We start from the raw sequence: 25,261 nt of genomic DNA on the forward strand, positions 1-25,261 counted from the left end.
TCTTATTATAAATATCATTCTTAGACCGGTATTCATAATCGGACTTTATATTTAAGACCGTTTGAAGTTTATCTTCAAATGTTGTACAACTCATTTCATTAGTTACGGAACATCTAAAGAAGAACTTACGACGGTCTAAAATATAAGATCCGATTTTGAATATCGGCTTTAGTTAGTTGAAGAAATAAATATAGTATATCTTACTTCCTGCCTCATTACATTGTCCGATACAATCCTATTCCTATATCTTAAAATTATAATCTTCCTGCTATATTGTATTTTGTCAATTTCACGTTGCTTTCTGATTTAGTATGATCCGATTATATTATGTAAGCATTTTCCATATAATTCAATATTAAGATGGAATAAAATATTTTTTCCGTGTATTACATGGGAAAAGAGCTATTTTCAAATTGCTATATCTCGAAAACGAAAAATTATATTAAAACAAGACAAAATGCATTTTAAAATTAAAACTTGATGTTTTCGTACAACGTTATCGAAATTCAAGAAAAAAAAATTTGCTGCCGATGCTACAACGTCAGGGAAAACCCCAAAATCGTCATTTTTATCTCTTTGACACCATTTTGTTAAAAAATGTGACGTGATAGCCAAATTTGGACAAAGTATTCAGCAAGTAAAATACATCAGAAATACATCAGATATATTATTAATGCAAAACTCGTAATGCAAAAAAAGATCAAATTTTATCGAACAGTGTTAATCGCGTATGAATATATACTAACAGTGACTGTTTCGTTCTCTTGTGTTTAAATCTATTAGATCGGCATTTTTGTTTTCTCGAACGACTCATTGTCACATTACACCGCCGCGATTACACATTTTTTCGGACGCTCTTGCCGTTCGCAAAAATCCCGTCGTCATCGTTATTTATCATGGTATTGAGCGAGTTGTGTTGCTTATATCGCAGCAGTATCAAACGACAGCTTTCCATGGACGAAAAGCCATCAAGTGTAATTCTATAATTTAAGCGCTAGTTCATATCGTGCTCGCGGCAACATGCGCAATAACCGGTTTTACGAAAGACCGATATGTATATCGACCTCTTCTCTTTTCTCGGAACAACAATCGATACACGCGATACCGTACGAAATGGACATCGTGCGAGAGGATGAGTATTCGCGTGGTAAGTTACACTCGAAAGGACACCGACGACGGTAGAAACGACGGAAAGCGAGCGTTGATCGGTATTAACGAACTAACGGCAGCGTTCGTATTAATGTGGCGGGAGGTGTGACATTGCGAGGTTCCCTTTTATTTCGTGTGAACGCATTATCGTTTTGTAATCGAGTCTTGCGNGGGGGTGACATTGCGAGGGTCCCTTTTATTTCGTGTGAACGCATTATCGTTTTGTAATCGAGTCTTGCGGGAAAACATTTCAACACGCTGCGAGGCGACGGTATGTGCCACTGTGGAAAGAGCATTCACGCATTCCATATTCAGGTAAAATTCTTTGTCGAAAAATATCGTTTTTACATATGGACATATCGAGCACAAAGCACCTGGTGAAATTTCATTTTAATGTGGATTATCTTAAGGAGAATACGAAAAGCAAGCGTTTGTTTTGTATCCGCTGTATACACATAGTTGTAAGAGGAATGATTATTAAAGGAACAATCTATTCTCAATGAATTTCTCTATGATTCGTATCCAATAGCAGAATCTGTTTTTAAGAAATTTAATGATAAATTTAATTCTTTCTCGCCGCATTTCAGTCAATCCGCTGAACGTTTCTAGATGTTCTAGTTTTCACGTGGCTGCACTATTTTTTTTAAGCATTAGGTGTCCGCTACAACGAACGAACATCACTTTTTGTTAAATCGCATTTGCAAAGTCATTTGAGAATTCTCTCCGAAAACATTCTTTTTCTTATAATAATAAATTTAACTTAAACTCAAATCATTTTTTTTTTACCTGATATCATAAACTTATTCAAACTCTGTATTTCAAATTCCCACATTAAAAGCTGAAAAATATTCATTAGAATGAAAATGACAAAGCGAAAAAAAAAGTCGAGCAGTCTTCGGACCTGAGTGTAGCGAATTAAAGATTCGAAAATAAGTGTGGCCAGCTGAAGATAAATTTTAATGATAAATTAAAATCAAAATTCAACATTAAATAAATTCCAATTTTTTTTACGGACGAATTTTCCTCTTGGCTATCAGATGCGTTCTGAAGTTCATCGAGCTAAAAGTATCGCAACTTTCTTCCACTGACTATACACCGGCCGGCGGGATAGCCTTAATACGCGGTGTAATTAGGTTACTGGTATTTTATTAACGCACACGTTCGTCTTCGAGCATTAACGTAAAGCTATCACAATGATAGATTACCGCTTGACATATCGCTACCGCTTTCCTGTGAATAATCAATAAATAATAAATCAATAATGCGTGCGAGGTCAGGAAATCCCAATAACATAGTTACATTGCGTGCCGAGGCTATTCCGCCGGTTCGTGTAGCGCGTATTAGTCCCGCTACATAAAGATCGCCGATTGTCGTGCGACTTCGCACTCGGGAAGAACGACGTTTAACGGGCACGTTCGTGCGCGCGTTATTCCGTGCTGTGCAAGTGAGAATGTACGACACACTCGCGAATGTATCACGATGTAAATCGGTCTTTACACTCGGTAATACGGCGATGTCGCCGTCTCCGTAATGCGAGGTCGTGATCTTATTCGATGCGTTATCATTATACCTCATCGCTTTCGCCGATAAGATACTTTTAACTTTTGCTCACAACACGCGGGCATCGATTAAATCGGATGAAATTTAATTAGGTGCGACGCTGCGTCGTTGCGCGACTTGCCGATTGGCTGTCGCGACGATAAACGACGGACACGCAAAGACGCAACGGTGTCGTTAAAAACGATGCTTCCGACGACGGGGGTATCGACGTCGCAAATCTCGGTTCCGCGAGCGTTGCGAAAATCAACAGGTACGAAGACGACGAAGAGGTCGTGCTCGTATTAGCTCATTCCGCGGTACGCGAAAATACTTTTCAGCCTGATTCCCCGTGCCGCTCGTCGGATTCCATCTCAAGACGAACCTTTCCGCGAAGCCGTTTCTCTTTCTCTCTCTCTCTCTCTCTCTCTCTGCTCGCGAGAATATTCGCGCTGATCGGAGCGACGAGGAGGAAGTCGCGATATCTCTTCTTCGCCGACGAGCAGACCGATCGTCGATCGAATTTTTCCAGGTCGGGAAAAAGCGTCCAGATGCTTTTTGGATAAGCTCGCTCCGGGTCTGACCAAGTCTACGAGAATAGGCCAGCGGGTCGCGACTGCTTGAAACTTTCATGTGACATCGACCCGACGTAATTGAGTGTGGGAGGAAAGAGGCACGACGACCGAAGCCTTGGTCACAGCTGTTCGCTACCTGATACCTGTGTTCTATGCGCGACAACCACTATACATCACCGACTATAGCACGGCAGAGCCCGTCCTAGTGAATAGAATTTCCTTGGTGGTCGACCGCCGTCACGCGTTGCAACGCAGGATGGAATCGCTCGCAAATGAGAGATATCTGCAGAACGTTTAATTTGTTTGTTTCGTCTTACAAGTACACCCGTCGCTGCGTCGTTAATTGCGTGCCGCAGCGTGAACGAGATTGAAATGATTATCGAGAATATCGTGGAGTTCGGCTCGGCCAGAGCGCGCTCGCTTTTTGCATTCCTGCGTAAACGCGACGAAGAATTTTATCTCGAAGAGAGAGAAAGTACAGGCGATGTCTGTGTACTGTAACATGCAGGAAAAGACCTGTCGAAACAACTCGAGTCGAGTTAAACGAGTTAGATTTTAGAATTGTATTTGCAAGGGGTTCCAGAATAACCGCATGCATCGAAAGATTCTTTGATACCAAGCCATTTATCCTTTATCAAAATTTCGTTCAAATAATAGTTTTCAAGTGAGAACCATTTCGAATTGTCGAATTAACGTACTAGGTTGCTCATGAGTCAGAAGTGGAACTACGAAATATCATGAGAATCATGCAAGTTATTTTTCTTCTACCTCACTGAAGATTTTATTACGCAACTGTATCTCAATTTACCGTTATTTTGAGTAAAATTTGTTTATATAAATAATTTGTATAACTGACATTCCATTGACATTTTTCAAAGTCACAAATATTAAAAAAAAATTAGAACAACACTTCATATAAAAAATTATTTATGTATCATTTAAGCACATTATTTTATTACTTGTAGTCGTTCTTTCAGTAGCATCGACAGGAAATCTTTGTGTATCAAATAATTATTATCTGAATTTACCGCTATTTTTAATGAAAATTATTTGGTACAAAAGAATTCATTACCGATGCCATTGGAAAAACGGCTACAAATAAAGTATACTTAAATGATAAACAAATAATTTTCTACACGAAATATTCTGATATCTTAAAAATATTTGTGCTTTTAAAAAAGGCCGTAGAATACTATTTATATAAATTATTTGTACAAAGTTCTATTCAAAATAGTGATAAATTCAAATATATCTAATTGCGTAGTAAAATGTTCAGCGAGATAGAAGAAAAACAGTCTCTATATAATTCACGTGATATTTCGTAATTCTGCAACGCGCGCTGTTCTTACTTCATGCGCAATCTAGTATGTTAATTCGACAACTCTGAATAGCTCTCATTTAGAAACTATTCGTTCTATTTCATTCGAAAGAAAATTTCGGTAAACAAAAAGTTGCTTCGTTTAGTACCAAGAATCCCACGATGCACTTCACATGCAGTTATTTTGGAACATCCTATATATAGTTAGTGGACGAAAATTTACAACTGTTTTTGCAATGAGTTTCATAACTTATCCGTATTCGATAGGAAAATTTGTTTGTTTTTCTTATAATTCTCAGAATATTAATTTTCCTATTCAATATCGGATGTATTCTGGAGTTCATGGACCTAAAAGTGTCGCAACTTTTCTTCCATTGACTGTGTGCGAATATTGCAAATTGTCTTAATTCCTTCACCGACATTTTTATGTGTTTTAATCTCCTGATTTGTGCGAGACAAGCTCAAAATCTCGTATAACGAGGCGATCGTAAAGCTGACCAAAGGCATTTTTCATCGTATATTTATCATATAATTTATTTAAGCTTCCGCCAGAGATAGAATTACACACACTCGTGTTGTACAGTTAGATAAACAGTCTGAGTTTAAAGAGCATTTATATTGCACGTACAACTACGTTTCAGTTTCGTTAATTTATTACTGTTTACTAAATTTTTCCGTTAAAAATTCTTACGTCGAATTGCTGAATCCGACATGACTTTTTATTAAATTTGTGAAATACTTTTATCGATTGCAGTTTCTTTTTGTACAATAAAACCTGCGCAACTCTGAGACTTCGTTCATCTTACCCGATTTCCTCCTTCCAATGTACATAATTCAACTGTTGCGTCGCGCATACTCCGTTACGTGCGCGAAACGAAGAACAAATCCGCGTAGTATCTCCTCAAACACGAAGGTATAATTCGTTGAGTTTCGAACGATACTAACCTTTCACCTGTTTTATCGCTGTTTTCGCTAGGTCCAGCCAATGCTGAAAAACAAACAACATTCGTGATGTTATTACAAAACAAACGATCACAACGCGGCCGATTATTTATTTATTGAGAGGGCCCCGTTATTCGCAGCGAGGCATCGTCATTAGTTCATTGTCACTAATTACGGCTCGACGGATGTTTCCGTTGGCAAATGCTCGCGTAAGGACATTTATTTGTTTCATAAGGCAAACTTCGGACGCACGTGGGGACGAGGCAAACAGAATCGCGGCCTCTGCTTATTAATTCCGCGGGTTTACCGTCGAAATAGAGCAAACATAACGCGCCGAGCCCAACGGGAGTGTCCCGTGGGGAAAGGAAAGGCGGCCGTCCAAAACACGTTTTTTGCCGAGTAAAATGAGCCGCCCCGACGATGTTATCATAACGACCCGCGCTCACGCGAGAAACGCACGTTTCACCGGTTGGCAAATTACGCCGACGAGGTTGCGCATCTGTTCCGACGCTAACTGTCCCAATGTGCTTGATGCGGCACATATCTCGTTCCAAGTTACCGTACGTTTTGATCGTCGCTAACGCAACATCGTCGGACTGTACGTAATATCGTTGACGAATATACACGTCCGGTGCGAAAGGCGATTTCCCAGCCCGGCGTGTTATCGGCTTCGCGATTACACGTCAATCCAGATCCGAGTGATAAATTCCGGTCCAAGTATCGGATCAGGAATCGGCTGCAACTCCAGATTGCCCGGAATAGTTCGGAAGAGCGGGAACGGGGTGAGGAGACGAGAAGCGGATAGCAGCGCATATATCTCTTTAAGCCGCTCGTTACAATGGCCACCTTTAGAAAGTGGATGGAGTGGGATTTGGGAGGGCCTCCCGCTAAACTCGGATAATAACAGTCGATATGACGCGCGATATAATCTATCATTCTCCCGGGAGATTTGTCGTGTTCCGCTCTCGGTGGCCGCATCCGCGCTCCGAATGCACCAAAAAGCGACCACGCGAATATTATCTCAATTTTTAGACCGGACCGCGCACACCCGCACATGCATTGTCATCGGCTCCCCCGCGGCTTTCGCCGCGGCGTCGTGTGTACGAACAATCGCGTGTCGTCACGTGAGCTACGTGCCCCATAAATCTGCCACCGTGTTAAGAATGCTATTTTGTCCCTCTCTCGCGCGCACATCGCAACGCCACAACTACTGACTCTTAACGCAAGACATCGCAAAAGCAAGCGTCGTCCACCAGCCAGCGAGCACGTGACAAGGGATACTCGTTGACGGGAATTTTTCAGCGAAAAGAGTAGATTACTTCGTGTATCATGCGAAGATGTAATTATGAAAAAAAAAAAAAAAAGAGAGCGGGTGGGAACGCTCACGCAATAAGCTGTTTCGTCTCCTCGCGAGATAATGAGAAATAAAGAATTTCTCTTTCAAGAGACACGTATTACGGGCTCGCTTGACGGGAAATTCCGCAACAAAGGATTTTCCCACGGTCTTCGTGAAAAATCTCTCGCCTTTCTCCCCCGGACTCGTCCGACTGCGGAAGCCGGAGGAGCAGCGAGAACTGTGCCTCGAAGGGTAGGGTGCGGCGTTTTAATTTTTGAACAAGTCGGGGAATGTTTGCGGATGTCCAGGCGGACAATATTGATTTTGCCAGACCTTGAGAGAAAGAACGGAGAGCTCACGGGGACGCTGCTCCGCGTTGAGGCTGCAAAGCCGAATTCTTCCTTTTCCTCCGCGATCAAATAAGCGGCGGATAATAATGTGGTGCTAAACGCGCTCTCGCTTTTTTCTCCCTCGGCCGCGAACGACGAAGAAAAAGGGGGCGATAATTTCGACATGCGGATTAATTTCATTTCGTGCTCATTCATTCGATTGTGTTTCTTCATTCGGTTGTAGCTTCCAATTAAGATCGACCGCGAGACGCTTTCCCGTGCTCGTGGTTCCCGTCCGTTCGAATTCAAGTGGAAAAAGTTCGCCTCGAACAGACGCGAATAACTACTCCGACACGGGCGAGCCGGCAAAAGAGCGACAAGAACGTAAGGGAATTCTGAGATTCGCGAAATTTGCCGATTGGAAACATTTACAGCGTGTGCGCGATATTAAGCACATCGAGATGCCCGCTACGCGAATACGTCAACGACGTGGAACAGTCTAATTTTTTCAACGCAACGTCGAACAAACGGGACTGTTTACATTCGCTGCCGTAAAAAATGGCGTGTGCGTGCGCGCGTATTTATTGAAATGCATTCGGGTTTTCGAAGCATTCGCGAGTCTTCACCGTGACGTGAGCGAACGTTGGCGGGATAAATTAAATTTGCGCCCCTCTGACCTCCCCTCACCCAGAATCATGGCAATCGATGAGCTAAACCGCGTCGTTACGCTGATCGATGTACGGGCATTCGTATTCGTGATAACTGGATCTGATGCGTGTTTCTTCGACGAACAATTCAGCGGTAATTAACGCTGCGGCAACTATTATAATGCGACCGGCAGTAACGCGTTATCTCTGTCGTGAAATAATAATAAGACACGAGGGCAGTGTAGTGCACTCCTTTTTTTTTTATGTACGTGTTTGTGAGCGATATAGCGCGCCCCGATGAATCGTCGGTATTTCAAGGCGCATTTATTTTTAAATCCACCAGAATTACATCGATGACCTAAGAATAACGATTACGACGGAGTACAACATACACACACATACACACCGCGCGGCCATGCCACTCCGGGTGTCACTAGAGCGAATTTAATGGCGCGACGAAGGTCTTTCCAGACTTCCGCGACGCGTCAATCATCGCCGATCGCCGTTGACAACCGGTTGATTCTTCCCGATATTAACATGCGAGAAACACACGACGGTAATCAGATGGATATTCCGTCGTACACGCGGAAGAGAGCGACAAATCGGCCGCGTCATGCGGAAGTCTCCGAGGCGCGAGTTAAAATCCGGCGGCACGACGTTTCGGAAAAGCTACCTTCCCTGCGAGCTTATCGTTCATACATAAATGCACTCACCCTTTGTCTGCAATGATCGACGTAGCGAAGACCGAAGTAGTCCATCTCCAAAATGTTGAGTTGCTTGCACACATATTCGAGAATATATCGCCCTTTGTGCTGTGGCTGCAATAACAGAATAAGAATCGCCGACTATCAGACTTTGCGTCTCGCAAGCGAGAGAAACTGTGACAGAAAATAATAATGAAAAGAAGTATTCGGACTGCGCTGCCGTCTAGTCATCACCGGAACGAAATAAATGGAAAAGTGACTGCTTCTTGATAGAAAAGGTGACAAAAAGGCATCTCTCAGATATCGAAATAGTGACGAAATAGTCACGAGACGCGATATTTTCTGTCAAATTCTGAGATTAACTAAAGCCATTCAAGCAAAAAAGTAACACTTATTCATATCTTATATATAAGACCATCTTGAGTTCATTTTCAGGTGCTGTACGGTTCGTTTCATTGGCTGAAATGAAGCATCTGAAAATGAACTAGACGATTTTAAATATTAAGTTGGTAAGGATGAAATTTGTAGTTAATAATATTGCCAACTGTAACAACTTATTATTTAATATTGGCTTAATATATTACCGTTCTGTTTTTTTTTGTTGGAAAGTTACATATCTCGCCTGTTTAAAGAAATAATTGTAAGCTCTAAAAAATATTAAAACCTTTTTTGAAAAATTAATTTTGTTGAAAATGGAACGGTCGGAAATTCGCACTATTATGAAGTATGAGTTCTTACGTGGAACTACGGCATCGCAGACCGCGCGAAACATTAATAGTGTATTTGGCTCTAGTGTTACTACGCAGCAGACGGTATCAAATTGGTTCGCTAAATTTCGTACAGGTAACTTTGACCTCACAAGTGAGCCACGCGGTCGCCCAGAATCAAAGGTCAATAATGACGAACTAAAGGTCACCGTTGAGTCTGACCCATGTCAGAGTGCCTATGAATTATCGTTGAAGTTTGGTGTTAGCAAATAAACAATATTAACTCATTTAGCTCAAATCGGTAAAGTGAAAAAGTTGGATAAGTGGATTCCACATGAACTGAATGAAAAACAGAAACAAAAGCGTTTGGAAGCTTACTTGATGTTGCTTTCAATCACCAAAACACACTCCAAAGCGCAATATTCATGAAAAGAAGCTGATAGTGAATGTTTGGTGATCTAGCGCAGGTGTGGTCCATTATGATTTCATGAAATCTGGCTCATCGATCACAGCAGAAATATACTGCAACCAACTGGACGAAATGATGCAAAAACTTAAAGAAATATAGTTTAGATTGGTGAACAGATCAACTCCTATCTTATTGCATGATAACGCTAGACCACACACTGCACAAATGACTGGCAAAACTACAGGAATTGGAGTTGGAACTTCTTCATCATCCTCCATACTCGCCAGACCTAGCCCCCACTGACTACCATCTCTTCCGCAATTTGGACAACTTTTTAATAGGAAAACAATTTAATTCCGACAATGCTGTAAAACTGGTCTTCCAGGAATTCATTGACTCTCGTCCGCCAGGCTTTTATACCACCGGCCTGAACAACCTGCCGCTTAAATGACAAAAGTGTAGAGACAATATGGGTGCATACTTTGATAAATAAAATAATTCCTCATATTTGTAAGTTATCAACCAACTTTGCCTTTTTTTCTACAAATTTCATCCTTGACGACCTAATATAAGATCTGACTATGAGTACCGGCCTTATTTTTACTTTCTCAGATTTGTCTTTGGATAACTTAATATATAACGAGTTCTCTTCATAGTACGGAAAATTTATAGCAAACAAAACCAAGGACATAAATGATCCAAGTACGCTTTCCGGATAGTTTCGTAGAGAGAAACGGCAAAAATATGTACATATCCACTCTCATATTTTACAAATTTAACGGTAGCTCGAAAAAAAGTGATTACAGTGACCCATTTAGGTGACCCATTAGGATGATAATAAATTTTTTAGTAACATATTAAGGAAAAGTAACAAAAAGTAACTTTAATGACTAGATGGTAGCGCTGCTCAGAAAGAAAGCATTAGCCGTAGGAGCTAAAATAAGGACAGCTAATGTTGTTCCTATCCGCTAAAGTTATTAGCTGTTCAAATTAAGGCGCTTCAACGAACAATATAGTTGTACCTTGCGACAAATCTTATATCTTAATCTTATCTCTAACAGTTCGTAAATTTAGCTTGCGGTAGCAACGACATTGGCTGTCCCCATTTTAGCCGCCACAGCTGAATTTGAGCTCCTAAACGGCTAATTTTTTCTGTGAGTGAAGGAACGACGTTTCGTAAGTTAAACGGGAGGCTGTTCGTATCTCTGATGGAGGATTTGACTTTGTAAAATATTGAGAAACACGGCATTCGTTATTTCGGATGGGTATAATATCGCGGGAAGCGGAACGAGGCTGACTGAACTGAATCTCCCGACATCTCCCCGCAAAAGATTAATACAGGCGGGCTCGGCGCGCAGCTGGAACTGGAATTACAATCGATCGAGTCGGAGAACATCTAATGGCACGTCGCGTCGCGTCGTCATTAATGTGCTAATGCTGTACTGCCTCGTATCGAGAATACTTCGCATTATGACGAAATAATCAGCGACGTTCTAAGAAACGCTGTAACAATCGCTGTCACTCGCGAATCCGATTATGTAAACAACGATGTCTTAACCGTGACCCCTACAACGGACAAACAAAAAATCGCCGCAATTATCTAGACTAATGGCTCGCAATTACGAGTTGAATATCAGATTATTAGATGCTACAAGGACGGCGACGGAAAGAAAAAAATCCGCTCGCCGTTGCGTAATTTGTGTACGAAGCTCGCCGCGGTAATATTCGTGTATCGAAGAGGAACGTCGGACTTGCCTCTTAATAGCAACAGTCGGAGAAAAGTTTTCGCGCGAGCTGCTTCAAACTGTTAGGCGAATTAATCCCTTAAGCGCAGCGGTATCGAAATGTCACATCCCGAAATAACTCGTGGATTGGCTTAGAGAGAGAGAGAGAGAGAGGGGGGGAAAGAGAGAGAGAGAGAGCTGCAGCTCGCACGGTGGCCGTTGCCTATAGCCATAAAACGGCCGAAACGGCACAGCCAGGGACTCCTCGTGAGAGGAAAGCCAAGACGGGAGAAGTGCTCGAAGGCGCTTAAGGTCGTTTGTATGGCCGCGTCGTGTTCGGGCGTGAATACTCGTCCGGCATGCTAAATATCTTCGACGAGCCTCTCTCTCTCTCTTTCTCTCTTTCATGTAGTTCTCGCGTGCGCCAAGATTCACGGGCACGCGACACGTAACAGCGACGGCGGTTCGTGTGCGAACACGCGACAAACCATGCAACATTCAGGTGCGCTCCCATCCATCCAACTATATCCACCCACTCACTCCGCCTAGGCCTTCTCGTCGTTTTACATACTAGAGTTTCGCGAGGCATCGGGAAACAAGGGGCTGAATGTGCTAGCGTTATATATTAATAGGAACGACTCCAGACCCCTCGCGAGTTATTTACTCGCGCAAGATTGGCGAGCAGAATGTTGCGCTCGCGCGCAATGCAGATATAATAAAGCGAGCTCGTAACTGCCAGAAACACGCACGCCCGTGCGTATGAAAGAGACAAATTTGGAATGGTAATGGCATACAATAACCCGGGGGACTGATAATAACAGCACAAAAACGTGAAGTGGTAAACCAAGAAAGGAAAGAAAAAGTACGGGCAACCAAAGTTCAAGCGTCACGCACTTTTTTTCCCCCCTCCGTGATGGATTCATTCGGGAGAAGCAGAATAGAACAGCGGACGATCGTGCTAAAGGCGCTAAAGTTTGACATTAACATAGCCGAAGTGACTGAAAGTCAAATGTACAAGGTTGTAATGCCGTTATTCCTCCGTGTAGCGTGTACATCTCGCCGCTTATGGCCGGTCAACCCTTATCGCCAGTTGGAATCATACCGTTCATACGCGGAGGCAATCCGCGATATCCGCGATATACGAGGCGGTTAAGCCAATAAACAATAGGCCAGCGGGGAATCTAATTATGCGACACGGAGTGACGGCGCGCGCATACGGTAACGCGTGAGGTATTCGCACATATAAATCCAATTTGCCGGATGGTACGCGAGAATTTGCATACATCAGTCGGAAATGTATAAGCAGTGTCAAGGAACGTGACGAATCAATATCGACGGGTATCGAGATGGTGATAAGTCTTACTGTTCGCGGCTTGCTTAGTTATAACGTTGGCGGTCTTAATGTATTATAAACGTGTAAAACTACCGATGGCACAGTGGATACTCGCCGCTTGTTGACCTTCCCCCCCCCCCTTCCGGAGATCGCACGCACGAATGAAAAGCTCGCCGGCGGGCATGCAATCCTTATCGATATCTCTCTATTAGCACCGTATATCGAGGAAAGACGGATAAAAATAAATAAATAAGGAACACAGATGAGGAAAGATAGGCGGAATAAATAGATAGATAAACGTGTACGGGCGCGCTCCGTCGGACGTGCCCGAGACGTGCTCCGAGTTAAACTTTAAGCACGCAATTTCTACTATACCAAGCGTATCCTAAAGTTGGTCACGAGATCAAGGCATACTTCAAATTCTTCGCTAAGCTAATTCCAAACTCCGCGTAAACTTTCCGTTTACACACAAAGTCCGTGTGCCTGGTGTTATCTATCGTTAAATACGGCAAAAAAATTAACGATAAGCGCGCACGAGTATTAACGATATGCGTATTAATGCAAATGTAATGCGCGTTGCATTAATAATTCTAGTATTAGTGCCTCGTGAGCACGCTGTTATACGCTTGTTATGCAATATTCACGCGCGCATTTAACTTTGAAACATCATTAGCTTATTATCGAAATTCTAATGATTGAATTCACGTGCGTGTAAAAGTGCTCATGTGTGTGTATGTTTGGTTGATTCCAATTATATTCGTTTAATTAATTTAGACGCTTCGCCTCGTGAGATTCGTAAAATAATAAGGTATCGTTCAAGAGAGAGAGAGAGAGAGAGAGAAACACTTCACAAGCACTTAGTTTTTACTACATTGAAAAAAGAATTTGATAATGAATACTAAAATTTGATGAATACTTGCCGACCAAATATTTGGTTGCAGTAATCAAACGTTTGGTCAGTAAGTATTCACCAAATTTGAGTACTTCTCACCAAATTCTTTTTTCAGTGTACTATTCGCGGGATAGCGGCAAACTACAAAGACCTTTGAAGAATTACGCGAGTCTCAAAGTCGATCAACAACTGCCGGCGTCACTGTCGAGGGATTTGCATTCGCCGGTAATAATTTAAGTGACTCCGCCACGTCGACAGCGAGCAGTAAGAAACTACAAAGCACAGCTATCATTGATTGTAGCCCCGTAGTGACCCTGTACCTCCAGACACAGCGTTTCTTATAGACGCGCCACGTTATGTGCAAAGTAAGATCTGTTGAACATGGTGTTCGCTCATATGCGTGCGCGATCCAAGCGACGAGATCGCTCACGCGGCACACTCCACTTCCAACGTCCGAATCGAGATCGATGAGCCGCGAGCGCAAATAAACAGGACCGCCGCCGCCGTGCGTACGAAACAACTCGAGTAACTTGTGGCGCGATTCAAATCCGCTTCTGTGATTTAAGAGCAACCGCGATACACGTGGGACACATCGATTGGACCCGAATGGCCGACTGCACGCGCGAATGAACAAAATATACGATTGGAATATCCGGATCATCCGGAATACAAAGTGGGATGCGAGCCAATTAGTTCGAGCGAAATTTTTCATGCAGCATCGCGCGAATATTATATGATGCGCTGGTAAATTTTTTACCAGCCTCTGATAAATTTCACGTACACTGAAAAAAAGACTCGGTAATAGCCATCAAGCCTGGGTCATAATTGCTAAATGCTTCGGTGAAATAGTTTCAACTAATTGTAAGGTAAATATAATCAAATAATGCGGCGAATATTAACAAATAACAGATAATCTTCGGAAAACTTGCACTGAGAGAAAAATATTTGATATTTGTGACTGTAATCATCAGAGTCATATAGTCTTATTATAGTCAGGAAAACCAGTTTTCTAGTAAGTGTTATTATAGCGTTGGTGATAATAACCTGCATAATACATATATGTTGCTGCTGCTATTTTTGCGGTTAAAGCTATAAAAAGGTTGTGGTTGGCACCGAAAATAACTATAGTTTCTCTCAGTGTAGTACTTGTTGCCAAGTTTTGGCAACTATTACTAATTTATTTATATGTATTATTAAATCGTTTGTCAAGTAAAACGCAATACTTACCACATTATGTGGACAATTAAGAATTATCATATAATTTAAGAATAGTTCCAAAACGCTTTGGTAAATATGTTAAACTATTCGGTAATTATTACAAAATTATTCGATATTATATTAACAATTATATTATTCGGTATTAATTACCAAATAATATAATTGTTTCAACTTCTTCGGAAATTTGCTTTGTTTTAACTAATTATTATGTAATATAATTATTACCAAACAGTTGGTAGCCATTAACACATTTGATATTCAACATTTGATATTAACAAATATTGCAATGAAACGCTCAGCCAAATGCATTCATCAACTATCAAAGACTTTTCTTCAATGTATTCATTTCGCATCCACTCTCCATCGCGACGCCGGTCGTGTAGATAATTATTTTCGAGAATATATATCTGTTCCGCGAATCTCTGCGAAAGCGCACATAAGAAACGAAGTTGCTCGCTGGCGCGGGCGAAGTTTCTCGCAGAAGTTTGCGATATGCAAAATAGAAGACGAGGGGCTCTCGCGAAATTGCCCCGGTGATCCGCGGATTTTCATCCGGGGGAGTTGTCGGGGCCACGCGCGCGCGCTTGTCCATAGCGACGAGACGCATCTTTTATTTATGACGTAACATTTACCTTGGCACGGGACACACAATGTTGCCGTTTGACGCGGCTCGTCGGCAGCCGAGAATGGAGACGCTCCAAAAAGGTTAAGGATTATATCGTCGGGACTCGCGTTTCTCGGGGGTGGGCGATTGCGCGCGCGCGCATAATGTCAACCGCGTTTTTTAATACACTTTTAGGCGCGAGACGACGTCGTACTCCGTGATTTACGGCCGCTCGTCGACCGGCCTGCCAAATGGAGCGCCCTGATACAGCGGAGAGCGAAATAATGCGATGCTCGCGGAATTTGCCTGCGAATCGGACCGACGCAGTTTCCGCCGAATGGCGTATACCGCGGATCATTGTGCGCGCGAGCGGTGAATTCCGACTCCGCGCGAAATTGCAGGTCCGCCCCCATTTCTCACCGAACTCCGTACGCGGAACGCGTCGCCGTCGCCGTCGTCATATCGTCGTATCGAATTTTATCGCTCGCGTTATTTCGCATCCGTCCTCGTCGTTCGACATTCGACGTGTGCGCCCCCCGTTCGTCGGCGACTTCACTCCCGGACATTTCCATTACAAGTTCACGCGCATTCGAATAAACGAAAGGACGTTCGCGTATTCACATATTTGAATACGCAAATATCGGCGAAGAAGAGAGAGAGAGAGAGAGAGAAAAAAACGTCAGGCGGATTCTGTGGAAAAAATTCAGATCGATTATTCCAGTTTTATCGCGACGCGTTATTCCGATCGCTTACATATCACGCGAGCGCTCGTTCGTTTCTTTTTTTATTACATTGTTAAAAATAGCATACGGAAATAATACAGAAATATAACTGAACTAATAGGATGGATTGTGTTGCTTCGACACTTTCGAGGAGCGGTAAGCGTTTAATGTGTAAAATATTCCCGCTTCCATTTCGCGCTCCTCGGGCGTTCGAGCCTAAAAAACAATACAGGACGGCCGGTATAACGTATTCTCGATTTTATTGGCTTTTAATGCGCCCCATAACCACCCCTCGCGCCGGCCCCTTCCGCAATCCACCCTCCCCCCCGATCAGCGTTCTCGCTCGAAAATTCGGGTCCGCTATGCCCGCGTATATCGCTCCGATTTGGCCGGCCGCCAATTATTTCGGCGTAATATCCTCGACGTGGCGCACGATTGAAACGCACACCCCCGGTATTTTCGCGCCGGCGGGGGCGGACGGTCGCGCGCTTAATGAAGAGAAGCCAACCGATCGTCTATGCCGCCGACAAGCTCGGACCCAATGGCCCGACTCTGTTCCCGGGTGTTCCGAGACGGGTAATCCGCGAGTCGCCAGCGAAGACTCGAAGAAGGCCGTCGACGACATCCGCGTGGGTGAGAATCACGGCCGATGTGCGGTCGGTGTGCGCCTCTCGGGGCGATCCCGCATAAAATCAATTCACGTGGATTCGGAGGTCCGCAAGGGTGAGCGGGCTGTGACGAGGTGGAAAATAACGCGAAGGTTGAGAACGATATCATCAATTTATCGGGGGAGCGCTCTCTCTCTCTCTCTCTCTAACTACTTGCGTAATCGCTGACCGCGATACGGCATGGCTATTGCTCGATTTGCGTGACACGTAATGAATGAGCCGACGCGAGTAATTAAATAATCCGCACACCTCGGCAGGACAAGGGCCAGTTTCTCGGACCTCGGTCATTGCCGGTAAAAGTCTCCGAGCTCACGACCACCTCGGAATTGACATTTCTCGAGCTTCGCTATATTAGCGTCATCGATTCGTGCATATTTCAGCGGCCGAGGCGCGAAGTGCGCGATCGAGAGCTGAGGGAGAGTTTGTAATGATCGCTTCAACGATATCCGGGGAATGAAATTACCGCTTGAAAATACGCGGGGAGTGTGAGTTGTTGACTTTGAAATACGGAGAACCGGTAAATGTCGCTTAGAAATATACGAATTCGGAGACCTTTGGGATTTGAGAACTGGCGAATCAGACGGCTTGTTTTCCTCGGGAGATTTTCCTACGAGAGCTGGCTACGCGAGGAGAGAAACGTCAATCTTTGCCGAGACGGCTCGAGGGCGCGGGGTGAATTTTTGACAGGGCAGGCCGCGTGCGACAGGCGGTTTTCTGGAATCGATCCAAGGCAGCCGTGCGTTGGAGACGCCGCGTATCTGCGACTAAACGTCAAAGGGATCCGCGACACGAAGTCACGCTCGACCCTTGTGTCTACCAGCGGCGCTCAACCGCAGTCGCGCGAACGGCACGTGGGGAATGATTATGGAATAAAAAAAAGGGGAAAATATTCTTTTTTTCAAATTATCACGTAAGCAAAATTCAGCGACGGCTCCCATTGGCTCTCTCCCTCTCTGTTACTTAGCATAGGAAAAATCGGGCTTCAACGAAATTCATATTGTATGTATTGTATTCTCATGCCGACACACGCTCGTCGTCGATTCCTTTCCCAAGCCTCGTGAGAACTCTCGTTATTTATATCTTCACGATACTTTATTAATTCGGACCTTCGAACGATGCGGTAATCATCGTGAGATCATCGTGTGAGAATACAAGTCGACTCCTCGCGTCGGTTCGGCTCTCCCACTCTCGCTGCCACCTGACGCTGTAAGCCGTGTAACTCGGCAATCGTAAGATCGCAAATCTATCGCATGACGTTACCTGAGGTCCTTTCATGACGGGGACCTTATTAGAAATTAGAAATCGCCGGTGCAGAGCAGCATCCGGCGATCAGTCAGAATGGTATCGTCGAATTCGTCCCGCGACCCGTGACGGAACCGCGCGCACTGTCACGGGGTCGCGTGAAACTCCGCGTTTCCCTGTCACCGGACGCACACACGTATATACATCGTACACGTATGTACAATTGAAACAACGGCGGATTCTTCACCGACATGCTCGCGAGCAACGGGCGACCAGGGTGACAAGGAGTCGCAGGGGTGGCTGAAGAAAGTCGGTCTCGCGCGCGTCTACCCTCGCGCGAGGAGGACGACGGCGCGGAGCGGGGCCGAGCGGAACGGCGCGCGGAGCAGAACGGAGCCAGAGCGGAGCGGAGCGAGAGCGTTCTCCCTCTCCCCTCTTTCTCTCTCTTACCTGAAAGTCGCAGTGGATAATTTCGGCGTCATCCAACAGTCGAATAGTGGCGCGATGCACCACCGTCACGTCACTCTTGCTGCCGAACTTCAACATTTCTGCCCTCAAGTCGTCACCCGAATTATCCCCCCGGCCCTCATCGTCCCTGCCCCCACAGCACCACACACTGCCCGTTTATTAATCGCGACACGCGCCACCGTCGTCGTCCCCGTCGTGGACGCCGGTCGTCGCCGCTGACGCGCGACCGTACTCCGTATTAATCGGCGAGCTGACACGGCACGACGGCGCGACGGCACGATTGCACAGCGGTGAACGACGACACATCACCGTAACGGAAGAACGCGAAGCTGTCTGTCAACCGGTCCCGTCCACTGGTGCGCCGCCGCCGCGGCCGTAGCGGCGCTGCCACATCTACGCCGAGCCGAGCGGCCTATGCGCCGTTGCCGTTGTCGGAGCCGCGTTTGACAGGTGCGCGCGCCGCCCGACTCCGATTCGTCTTTGACGTTTCGGTTGTCGGACTGCCACCGAAATATTCGCGAGATCTCGCCGCGGGATTTCGCATGCTTGCTGAGCTTTCCCCGGTGCATCCTGATACGTTCCGATCTAATATCAATTTAAGTTCTCCCTTTAACATTCCGTTGATGTGTACACACCGAATGCGCACAAATGTCTCGACCGGCGACTTCGGTCTGACGATACGCGTGTAAACGTTGACGAGAAATATGTGGAAAATCCTCGGTTTTCAGTGTGATTATTGTCGTGCGCGAAAATTCCGCAGTATTCGCAAATACTTCTCATAGAACAACGCATATAAGCTCGATTAATAAATAGAGGGCGCTATTTGTCGATTACGTTTGCATTCGGTAAAGAACGAGTCGGGATCGATAGGAATAATTCGTTATATCAGAGAGTACAGTGCGCGAAACGCTTGAAGTCGCGCATATCATCTCGTAAGTAAAGCCGCACTGTTCGCTGCCTGCGTTTACATCTACGCTTTCACATTACGAATCAAAGTTTAGTAATTATTAGCTCTTTTAAACTTGGTCGAGAATTTGTTCAAGAATATCTGTCGTATATTTAGGACGCTACGTTATCAATTGCACCAGTTGTACTGATGAGAGTACCAATAGAGGACGCGAGAGGTCGTTAGCCGTCACATTATAAAAAATAGACAAAATTTTTACGTGAGACACGTAAAGCATCCCCCAAATATAAAGTACGATTTGACTTCGCATAATAAAACATACGACTGAAAATGCCGAAGTCACGGGCGTGCTATTTGTTGCAGTTTGCACTTACCGACTTTTTCTCCGAAATGCATCGAACCGAAACGGTTCCAGCTCCGTACTGTCATTACGAACGCGCGATATTTCGTTCGACATTCCCAGCCACACCCGTTTCCACGAGATATCCAGTATCAACGACTGACTATCTGACGATATTTCGCCAGACAAACGCACGGGACTTTCTTCCCGACGACAGTTCGCGCGCGACACTCCTTCGATAAGTCGAAAGAGTACGAATACGACACTTTGCTCAGCACTGCCGACAGGTTATCCCGCGAGCCGTTGATTTTCGACGCTCATTTAACGATACTTCGTCATCACAGACACGCGAAACACGCCTTCGGTATTCCTGGCGATGCTCGGTTCGCGCGCGAGACTCGCCTTCCGCGAGCGAAGAATACCGAGCGCGACTTCTCGAATCTGCACCGCCAGTATTGCCATTGCTTCGCAATTACTTTTGCATATGGCAGAGGTCGCGATTCTCGAGGCCGCGATTTTCGAGATATCGATGTCGTCATCGATAACGATAACGCCGGTTGACGGAAACTTTGCTTAGTTTCACGAAAGTACGAACCCAGACCGTTACTTCTCCGTGTTCCCTCGCATCTTTTTGCCCGAGGAAAGCGTGTCTCTCGTGCGTCCGGTGTTAAAAGTGTCGAATCGGTGAACAAGTCCGCGATCGAGCGACTGTGATTGTAAACGCGATGTTCTTCGCTACTCGGCAAAATAAGTCATTCGTAGCCAGCGTCCTGTTGTTAACATAGAGAGAGAAAGAGAGAGAGAGAGAGAGAAAGAAGGAGAGAGAGAGAATCGTATAAATAAGGTTAACATATACATACAACTGATACGTTTGATTAGTCGACTGTTTTCGAACACAAGATGACGAAATTACCCGATTGGTGACTTATAACTTATTCATTTGTTTATTACAAGTTAAAAGTAAAGTTTAATTCGCCTTTTCGTTCGCGCTATCGGCCAAGGAGCCGTGGTACGTGAAAAAAACGCAAACAACGAGACTCATGCCTACTAACGTCGATTAAACTTTATTTTAAATCCAAAGTAAATATTACACGTGGTTAAGAGAAAATGTACAGAAAGAATAACATAATGAGCATCACAATAACACTTGAAAATCCAAATTGGCAGTTCACATTATGTGACGCTAGAAAGGCCTTGATGAAATGGTTGATTTATTAGTTCAAGACAATACGCGCGTCTTATGCCTTAACCTCAATTAAAGTAAATGTTATTTAATAATAATATTACAATAATTTCCCACTCAACAATGCGACTGTTACGTACGCAATACGTGTTATGTTCCACTTACGTTCTTGAGTGGGAAATTATAAACATTGTGATGTAACGCTACTATTAATTGACGTTTACTGGAAAGTCCGTCTTAAGTAACGCACAATGACTGTACTTACCCACGCAACCACGCATGTCTAAAAAATATCTCAAAGACGTCTTTACGACGTCTTAATGTTCTCCGGGTGAGCTCTTAAACTAAAAAGCCTTCCCGTTTATGACTGATGACAAACCGCAGTACAATAAAACATAGTAACTCAGACGAAAGATCTATGGCATGGGAGATTGTCTGAAAATGACAAGTCAGCCGTTTTTACCAAGGCCTTGAGTAGAATCCAACTTCGAGAGAACTTGACCTTAGCGTCCGATGAAAAACCACGTGACCACGCTCGACGGTGCGACGAGCGTCTCATGAACTGGCCACGTTACCTCGAGTTCTCTCCGGAAAGTCTCCGCTCCTTTCCCGTTTAACAGTAATACGCACACAGTACAGAGAGGGCGGGTAGAGAGAGAGAGAGAGAGAAAATCTCGTAGATTCCGCTTGCTCGGCCGTCGGTATAGGTTGCAGCTGCCCCACGCAGGCACCGTGCATCGATTCGAGCGCTTCTCTCTCGCGGCCCGACTGGTTTAGCACGCCGGCCGCGGCCGAGTATCGCGCGCCACGATACGCCGGTCCTCCACCGCCGCTCCGTGACGGTGGTAGGGTGACGGTTTACGCGACGAGCGCGCGGGTGGGGACGAGGTCGAGGGCGTTGAACAAAGGTTGGATGCGTCGGTCGGCCGGCCGGCGGCCGCATTCACGACTCAAACATGGCAGCGGCTACCAGCGTTGTCGTGCTCGACAGGGGCAACAACACCACCTGCACCATCAATTTACACGGTGTGTGTATGTGTGTGTACATGTGTGCGTATGTGTGCGGTACGCGCGTCAGTGTGTGTGCGTGCGTGTGTATGTGTGCGTGCGCGCGTTCGCTCGCTCGCTCCCGGCGAATCTCCGTCTCGCGGAAAGAGAGAATCTCACTTCGCGATCTATGGAGGAAACGCGGCGACGAAAGCTCGAGAAGCGAAAGCCCGCGGGCCGGCTATCCTCGGGGGGGCACATCTTCGCGCGCGAGTTCGCGCCTCGGCGACGCGCCGTGTCAAAGTCGAAGCGACGTCGTCGGCTCTGCCGCTCCTCTCCCGCGGCCACGCCGAGCGGAGCGGAAGATTTCGCGAGAGATTTTTCCTACGTGTTGAGTCTCCGGTGTCGAGAGTGCATCATCCGCTCTCGTCTCCGAGCTTACGTCCTGTTATCTCCGCGCGCCTCCGGCCGGTGTGCGCTAATCTCACGCGCGTGGCTTCACGTGTCAAAACCGTTTTCAGCGCGCCTGGTTTCGCGCCACCCGCGTATACCCGCGATATCGGCCGATATCGCTCTCGTACCGCTTCTCGCGTTACCTCGGCATTTTCCGTCCGAAGTCTCGAGCCGCGGCCGACGCGTTGCGACGATCGCGTACCGCGCGCGCCTCCGTCGAAATTCTCATCACAATTTTCCATTTTGCAGGGGCCACCGTGGTATCTTGGCGGGTGAACAATCAGGAACAGCTCTTCGTCAGGTGAGTACGCACACGCATATTTCCCGTGTAACCGTGCGGGAGCGTTTTGACAGGCGGAGCCGAAGGCGCGATCGGTTTCGCGCTCCGAAAGCAACGCGAGTGCCGATCACCTTGACGTTTTGATCTCCTCCGTTGAGACTTTAGCGTACCCGCCGTCGACTCACTCGGTCGCGATTAGCGCTCCCTGACGATCTTCTTTTTTCGTTTTTTTTTTCATCACGTCTGCGTACGTAATTCCAAGTAACTCCTGACAGTCCCGCTTTGAAAATCGAGTTTAAAAGGCGACGTTTGATAAAGGATAAATTGTAGATGCGCGTTGTAAATTTGTCACATTGTCTCTCGAACCTCCGTTTTATCATCATGCAATTGTTTGGTCGATCGCGCGGATTTGCGAGACGAAATTCCTGAGATTGCGCGGATCTTTTGCGAAACGAGCCGTACAGGTCGTAAAACGCAGTATAAAGTCGTCGAAGTAAACGTTGACGCAAGTTGTAAGGTTGCGCGCGAGGTTACGCATCTCAGATGAGATTGAGTGCGTTTAGCATGATCGCGCATAGTAATGCGAGCTTGTGGCGACGAAAGAGCGTTACATGAACGGTCGAACGTAAAAACGTTAATAATATGTGGATAAGATGAATATCTGGAGTCGTAATAGTCATGGCAGAATTACGAGGCTACATGTGAAATCGGCAAAACTTTCCATTTCAATGTTTATAACCATCGTTTTCTGCCTCGTGCCGCTGCGTGAAATATTCTCAAGCGCATTAGCGAGAAAATGAAACACTACTATCGACACATACAGCCTTTCTCATCGTCGTAATGGAAAAATCTTCCAACGTGCCGTCGCCATTCGGAAACATGAAAAAATAGACGTGCATTATTCCGTGTCGTGAGAGAACGGCTTTCGTGCGGAGGGAACAAAAAAAACCTGTGTTGTTCATGACAAGCGGCATTGGTGGAGAAAGTTATCCGGTTTCCGCTTAAAACGTATCAAGGTATTGTTTGAAAAACCCTGATAGAAATCGGCAGCGGTGCGGTTAGTGCCGGCGCGATTTATTGTCCGAGATGCAAGGTCTCCGCTATGCTACATCGACCACGAATCACTCCTCGGGAATGACAGCTTCTGGAATGAAAGGAAAAAGAGAGAGAACGGGAGAGACGAAAAGAGAACAAGAGGTAACTATTTTATTCTCTCGAACAGAAGTCTTTCCAACGAAGCGCTCAACATGAGCGATCGAGTTGCTTCGAGTACGACGAAAGGAAGCTATGATTAGGCTGTGATTACGTCGGAAGTAAGTAAGCGAGCTGTAATTTTTACGAGCGCCGATCACTCCCAATAGCGATCTATTACAGTCGCGCCGACGCGGAAAAATTTCATCGCCGTACGTGACCGATTCGACGTTCTTGCGAAATACACCGGAACGATACGCGATTTCAATTAAACCGGGGCAAACCACGTCTGCTTAATTACACTTTCTATGCGGGCTTTCTTTCTCGCGAACTAATTACTGCAGAGAGGACGGGGCGATAACTCCGTCTCCAACTCTGTTCGCTATTGCAGGTAATATTAATCAAAACCTTTTTTTTTTTTTCGGAACATTTCCCAGTATCTTGTGCTCGTTTCGTTAAAAAAGAAAATCACGGTAACCTTGGGAGCTCCTCCGTCCCCCCGGACTATCGTCATCATCTGGCGTCCCCCTCGAAATCATAAATCGTGCGTGAGCAACGCGCGTTCTCCCTCCTCTCTCTCCCTCTCATTTCGTGCGATATACATATTTTTCTAATTTTGCGGAATCGTGCGGAATATATCGCTATTTGCGAGAATACGCAACGCGCATAGCAAGAGAAGGAAGAGACACGAGAGGAGAAGGCGCGCGCGCACACCTGCCGAGAAAGAACCGCGTAAAAGCGCGGTGCCCGTGACGATCGCTTTAAAAGCGGCAGCCCGAGAGCAGACGATGAAAAAACTGACGGAGAGAAGGCAAGGGCGCTCTCTGGACCAGTACATACCTTATACACGGGGTTCAGGGCCCCTCGTCGCTTGCCAGTCATCGGTCCTTCCGACTGTAAAGCCACTGTCGAGACTGGGTTTTGTAATAGACCCGCGATAGCCTATATCGAGGTAATGACTGCGTGAGACCGCGATGAAAAATCAACTCGCAACATTCGGTCTCTCGGTCCAGATCGCTGATTAATCTTCTATTTTTATCCGCGTAAAAGAATATTCTGCTCGTCGGGGCATCATATTTGGGCATTTTCCACATTCTGCCTGAGAAGATCGTGCAATTGCGAACGCAATCGATTCTTCTCCGATGCTCACGCTGATGCTCAATTAAAGATTCCGTTTGCGAATCATCGTCATAATCACGGTAATCGTGATTCATCGTCCGTTAGCGGAGATATCGCTGTCTCGAGAGCGCCGTCTAAGAATTTTAACGGTAGCAAGTGATACACACACACACACATACACAAGACACTCGGCAAACACGCTCGTAATTTACTCCAATTTCCCTCGAAACGGCTATAAAAGTTACGAGTCGGTATGTCCGGTCGCGGCGTGATACTGA

At 45.4% G+C, this 25,261-nt stretch overlaps 2 protein-coding genes across 5 annotated transcripts in view; one reads left to right on the top strand and one right to left on the bottom strand.

Annotated features, from left to right (window-relative positions):
- The window catches only part of LOC106751952 (FERM domain-containing protein 5), a 43,219-nt gene extending 24,290 nt beyond the window's left edge, over positions 1-18,929 (bottom strand). For both annotated transcript variants that reach the window (XM_014633264.1, XM_014633263.1), the window contains exons 1-3: positions 18,506-18,929; positions 8,546-8,650; positions 5,524-5,566 (exon numbers count right to left, since the gene is read on the bottom strand). In XM_014633264.1, the coding sequence (XP_014488750.1) occupies positions 5,524-5,566; positions 8,546-8,650; positions 18,506-18,601 (244 nt within the window). In that variant the 5' untranslated portion in view covers positions 18,602-18,929. The remainder of the gene's footprint in view (positions 1-5,523; positions 5,567-8,545; positions 8,651-18,505) is intronic.
- Positions 18,930-20,365: 1,436 nt separating this feature from the next.
- Positions 20,366-25,261, top strand: part of LOC106751957 (glucose-6-phosphate 1-epimerase) — a 29,049-nt gene continuing 24,153 nt past the window's right edge. The window contains exons 1-3 of one of the 3 annotated variants that reach the window (XM_014633271.1): positions 20,366-20,779; positions 21,574-21,979; positions 22,643-22,694. In XM_014633271.1, coding sequence (XP_014488757.1) covers positions 21,910-21,979; positions 22,643-22,694 — 122 coding nt within the window. In that variant the 5' untranslated portion in view covers positions 20,366-20,779; positions 21,574-21,909. The remainder of the gene's footprint in view (positions 20,780-21,573; positions 21,980-22,642; positions 22,695-25,261) is intronic. The other 2 variants (XM_014633272.1, XM_014633273.1) reach the window with 2 other exon arrangements.

Source organism: Dinoponera quadriceps, unplaced genomic scaffold (genome assembly GCF_001313825.1).
Source record: "Dinoponera quadriceps isolate SergipeBrazil2010 unplaced genomic scaffold, ASM131382v1 scaffold426, whole genome shotgun sequence".
Lineage (NCBI taxonomy): Eukaryota > Metazoa > Arthropoda > Insecta > Hymenoptera > Formicidae > Dinoponera > Dinoponera quadriceps.